General features: G+C 45.9%; 1 protein-coding gene across 2 annotated transcripts; it reads left to right on the top strand.

Moving 5' to 3' along the window:
* The first annotated feature begins 2,146 nt into the window (after nucleotides 1-2,146).
* On the top strand, nucleotides 2,147-5,132 carry LOC134359566 (G-protein coupled receptor 6). Of its 2 annotated transcripts, none has more exons than XM_063073030.1 (2): nucleotides 2,147-2,528; nucleotides 3,190-5,132. In XM_063073030.1, exon 2 carries the CDS (start codon nucleotides 3,211-3,213, stop codon nucleotides 4,192-4,194), a length of 984 nt encoding a protein of 327 aa, XP_062929100.1. In that variant the 5' UTR covers nucleotides 2,147-2,528; nucleotides 3,190-3,210; the 3' UTR covers nucleotides 4,195-5,132. The 2 variants fall into 2 exon arrangements, with proteins under 2 accessions (XP_062929100.1, XP_062929109.1); XM_063073039.1 differs by lacking the exon at nucleotides 2,147-2,528 and adding an exon at nucleotides 2,614-2,654.
* Nucleotides 5,133-5,563: the final 431 nt, after the last annotated feature.

The following is a 5,563-nucleotide window of genomic DNA, read 5'->3' as shown; positions in this document are numbered from 1 at the left end:
TTCATGCACAAAGCCCAATATAACTTGCTTTTTTTAATTTTATGAACCGTTAGGCTCTCATCTCGATCTATTTCCCTAAACCTCGGGTTTATGTTTCCAGTACATTGTTTATTTTAGTTCCTGCTCACTTCCTGCGAGTCCCACGGAATCTAGAGCAACAGAACTGCGGGCAAAGGCTGGGTTCGTTTAACGATAAATTCTGAGCAAATACTTAATATCCATTGCAGTGAGGAGCCATAAACTGGCCGTTGGCTGCCATTTAGATGAATAGTTGAATAGTCCACTCAAAATGCTCGCAAGAAATAACCGGAAGCTGAAAATTGAACAATCTGGGTTTTACTCCAAATCTTTCACTTCCAGCTGTGAGCCTTTAGCGTCGAACCTGATTTACTTCAGAAAGGTGTGTTGTGTTTTCCTTTCGCCAGTAATACGTCTGCACGTTGCATTCATACAACGGGGAATCAAAGGATTTGGAGAAATTGAATAAGAAGGCGATATTCGATAATACTCTACATAATACCTGCTGCCTAACTGTGATACACTAAGCAGAGCGGTATTTAAGCTGCCGGGGCACGTCTCGCGTGTCCCCCCTCCCCCCGAACCCTGATCACGCCACTGATGAGGGACCCTTCAGTGAAACACAAGAATCTGTTCCTCAACACTGGGTCGCTTAATTACATTAAAGCTCCATGCATGCAATATTTTCGTATTACAAGGTGTTGCGATATAAAACGGGATCGAATTAAATGAGATCCCCCCCAGTCATTAGAGCTGGAAATTCACTGTTACAATTAATTATGAATATTTGCGGTGTGAATTCCTCCAATCCCCGCCTTAGCAAAACAGCACAGAATAGGCTGGGGACATTTTTAGCTGGTTCCACGAGGTGTGGGGAATGAAGTTTATAATGTGTATTTTGATGTTCTCGTTGCCTTTTCATAAGTTAGTCTTTCCCCATCCGTTTGGCCACCATTGCCGAGTGGTTTGTAGATGAGAGCCCATGTGATCTTATGAATCGAAAGGACTTTCCCCGCCCGCACGTGAAGGGAGATCGATCTGATCTGGAGTTCAGGTCGGGATAGAAACAGTGAGGCCCTCGAAATGATGGTGTACATAATCCGCCTCCCTCCCCTGCCTTGAAACGCGTTAATTTTTTTTATCATGATCTTTTTCAATCGAAATGAAATGGTGAGAGGGATACAACGGATACAAAAGTGGAGAAAAGGTCGGCTTGCAGCAGCGATGAAAGCGCCGTAAACCATCAATCACTGATCAGTGTTGGCGGCATGACAACTGTTGAAATCAGGTCCCTTTTGTAAGAGTGTTGTTGCTGCAGCTCTCAAAGTCCATCATCACCGCTGATTCCGACCCCTCCCCCCAACCATGCACACACATATACACACACACACACACAAAACACACGCACAACACACACACACAAAACACACGCACAACACACACACACACACAACACACGCACACTCACGCCGCCGCCACTGAAGGTATGCGAGTAATCTGTTTTCTTTTTGCGAAACATTTCCGACGTGTTAAATGCTATGATACTGCTGTTTGGATTCTGGAATTCCGCTGTTTACGTTTAACAACATTAATCACCCAGACTCGGCGTTTTTCGGACCCGATCGCTACCATTTCTCACTGTCAGGGTTGACCTGGATTAACACTTCTCTCAGTCGGTGTGATTACTGGGCCACGTCAACATTTGGGTTCATTTTCGCGTTGCAGATCAGCACGGATGTGTGGCTGGTTTATGTCTGAGAAAGACAGCGCGCGACCTGCAGATCCGCGTTATTTCTTTGAATTAATGGACAAGGGCAAATTGTGTCTGTGAAATTAAACCCGTATCACCCAGGTCTTAACACACAGTGACTTCGCTGCCTAGATCTGGATTGTGTTACAGTTTACATCGCAACGTTTGAGATTAAGTAAAGATATTCTATCGGATGGTGTTGCAAATACAATAACTACAGGGAGACGGCCTTTAAACTCCCACAGCCATGGGGTTTCTGACTGTGTATAATGAAAGGGGTAACGAAATTGAATTAAAATGTATCTTATTACCTGTAGAATAATTGATGAGAGATAACAGTGGACGATGATAGGAGGCATGCTGGCTGTACCGCCTCCTCGCCAACGTGACCGCTTGGTGCTCGCTGTGCTATTTGGTGGCCCCATTGGAAAAGCTTTGATATTGGTAGTAGGAGCCCCGTGACTGCCGAGCACGGCTGACGTCAAGGCAGGAGCGAAGCTGCCATCAGTTACAACCTCAGCAGCCTGTCCTCTCTCCTTTCTCTCTCTCTCTCTCTCTCTCTCTCTCTCTCTCTCACTCACTCACTCACACTCACTCAGTCTCACAAACTCATTCCCACATCTCGTGGTCTCCGCTGCATGTTTCGCCGGCGAGCGCAACTCTCCGCCTCCTTCATCAGGGTCCAGGAAAGCGACAGACTCATCCAAACAGGAAGGGAGGAACCGCACGGATGCCCTGGCCTATTATCCAGCTGTGACGGGTAAGTGGAAAAGTACAGGGCTGCTCTGATCCCCAGCCGGGAGACATGAACATGAGAATGCTAATTACCACTGCAGTGAGCAGTTCCCCGCGAGAGCAGTGTATACACGAAGTGGAGACATTAGAAGTAGGCAGTTTTAATGGGACTGCGTTCTCGGCAGGCGAAACCATAAACAATTGCGAGAAAATCTGCAGTTGCTGGAAATCTTTTTTTCAGTCCTGATGAGGGGTCTCGGCCCGAAACGTCGACTGTTTAGTATTTTCCATAGCCTGGCCTATTGAGTTCCTCCAGCATTGTGTGTCTGTGTGTTGCCGTGAACAATTGTGTGTTTCAGCACCATAGACAGCGCAGTCTCCTTCGGTTTATCATTCTTTCTCCCTGTTTTCCAATTGTTTAAGCGCAACATTTACAATCTGACAGGTTTTATTCTACTACTAAAATTGCTTTTTAAAACAGTCGTTTCTAGTTGTTTTTATTTGTGTCTTTTGTTTTACGGAATCGTTTAATCCTCCTGTTCGGACATTAATCGAATATATCCTGCTCACAAACCGCTCTCACTTCCCTGTCAACGCTCCGCCCCCACCCACCCTTCGCTCAAGATTTGCTTACATTTCCCTCAAGTCTGTTGCTTGTCCGTCTGATCGCTCTTCTTCCATTTCAGGAATATCGGCACGGTGGAGCGATGGGTGACATCGCTTCTGTGAATGAAACCGTCAATCTCTCCAGCTGGCTGGGTGCCCTGGACAACAACTCTTCCCTAGATTTGCAGTCGCAGGTACCGAGGCAGTCGGTGGACCCTTGGGATGTGATGTTGTGTATTTCGGGGACCGTCATCGCCTGTGAAAACGCACTGGTGGTAGCCATCATATTCCTCAGACCAGCTTTACGAACGCCCATGTTTTTACTGATCGGGAGCTTAGCAACGGCGGACCTCTTCGCAGGTCTTGGATTGGTTCTGAATTTCTTTTTCCATTATTTGATTCGCTCAGAGACAATCAACCTGATCACCGTGGGGTTCTTGGTTGGCTCTTTCTCTGCCTCTGTAAACAGTCTGCTTGCCATAACCATCGATCGCTACCTTTCGCTGTATAACGCGTTAACCTACTACTCAGAAAGAACTATAGCTTACATTCACACCATGCTGGTGGTGGCCTGGGCTGTTTCTATCTGCCTGGGCTTGCTTCCGATTCTGGGATGGAACTGTTTGAGCGATGCGTCTACCTGTAGCATCGTGAAACCTTTGACCAAGAGCAACTTAACTGTCTTAGCAATCTCTTTCCTTTTGAACTTTGTTATCATGTTGCACCTTTATATCAAAATGTGCAAATTAGTCTGTCGTCACGCCCACCAAATTGCACTTCAACAGCACTTCTTTGGGACGTCTTACTCGATGACCACAAAGAAAAGTGTCTCCACGCTCGCCATCATTGTAGGGACCTTCGGGACAAGCTGGCTCCCTTTCGCCATTTACTGCCTGGTTGGGGATCAGAGTTATCCGGTAGTGTACACCTATGCCACCCTCCTCCCTGCCACTTACAATTCCATGATCAATCCCATCATTTATGCATTCAAAAATCCGGACATCCAAAAAGCAACCTGGCTTTTGTTTTGTGGCTGCTTTCAGTCCGACTCTTTCTTCCATGCCAGGTCACCGAGCGATGTTTAGGCCATTGTCTCCCCCGAAACCAGTCCCCTTCTCTCTCCTGCCATTATCGGCCTTGGAATTCGGTCTGTGGCTTCACTCCCGATAATTCCCGGGAAGATGTTGTGAATAGTTCCTCCTACTGGGTGCCAATGAAAGGACCAACATTTTAGTTCAGAGTGGATTAGAGTTGAAGGTCCAATTGTTCCAGTGGCTATGGAACGTAACAGGTCTGTCCAAATAAGATGTTTTGTTTGTTTTCAATTAACGTGGAACCATCGTCCTCTCTGATTTTAGCCCAAACTTAACTTGCTAGGAGGCGCATACTGGGTACCAGATCACCATCTCAGCACACACTGTATCCCTCCCCGTGTCTCGAAACCTAAGCTTCACAACTTTTCAAGGCGACCGGCAGGTGCTTCAAAGATCAAAAACAAACCATTTAAAGAGGGTATAGCATGACAATTTACCACATTGCGTTAGAAAACTAAATTGAGCTTTTAGCGGGCGATTTATTGCATCTCGCCCGGTGGATGCCAACTCGGCGCTGAATTTTGAGCCCAGAGAGATTAGGGAATTTCTCAGTGGAGAAAACTCTTGCCTTCTCAGTTCAGTGCCAAATAAGGATGGACAACAAATGCCGGCATTACCAGCAATGTCCACATCCCGGGAAGGAGCCGACAGCGTCTAAAGGTGGATTGTCTCAGACCCCTATTCTCAACAGAGAGAATAAAACTCCACCGAACCTCTTCAAAACGAAGATTTAGAGACCTCAGACATGACTGTCCATTGAACAACTGAAGACGTATTGAAATAACCAAGCACTTTATATGTAATTTTCCAGACTGCTCCGCCTTTGCGGATGAACTGTACAGAAAATATTGATTGCAGCCTGCAACATATTCTATTTTGTGTATTAACTGTATTAATGTCGTGAATCCGGGTGCTTATTTTGTTTTCTGTGAAAATAAAGGGTTTTTTGTACACCAACTGTACACAGATATTCGGTGGCCATCGGTTCATTGTGTTTCGGAACTTTTGGGGAGATAAGACTTTAAAATGAACAGTGCAGTTCAGGGAAATATTTTGTTACAGGTCAGTGGGAGTCTAGGCTGATTACATCCACAAAAAATAAGGGGTTGAGTCTCAGTGGTGTTAGGAAATGTCAACCAATTGCAACCCAGCAGACCTATCAGGTATTAACAACTCTGCCGAGTACGACAACTCCACCAAAGTCTTCTAAATCTACATTAAGCCAAAGAAAATGCTTCCCTATCTACTCCCTAAAATGTGAAACAGATAAAATGTGTAAAAGTACAGCAGACGTACGTACTTCCCAAGTCGGGAATCTCTCCGCGAATATCTTCCAGACTGGAAGTAGTGCAGTCCCGCC

Source organism: Mobula hypostoma, chromosome 2 (genome assembly GCF_963921235.1).
Source record: "Mobula hypostoma chromosome 2, sMobHyp1.1, whole genome shotgun sequence".
NCBI classification, from domain to species: domain Eukaryota; kingdom Metazoa; phylum Chordata; class Chondrichthyes; order Myliobatiformes; family Myliobatidae; genus Mobula; species Mobula hypostoma.
The sequence above is the reverse complement of the archived record's forward strand: the minus strand, read 5'-3'. Positions and strand labels throughout refer to the sequence as shown.

Excerpts from the sequence above, each read along its gene's own strand:
- LOC134359566 (XM_063073030.1), top strand. The coding sequence starts at position 3,211 with ATGGGTGACATCGCTTCTGTGAATGAAACCGTCAATCTCTCCAGCTGG.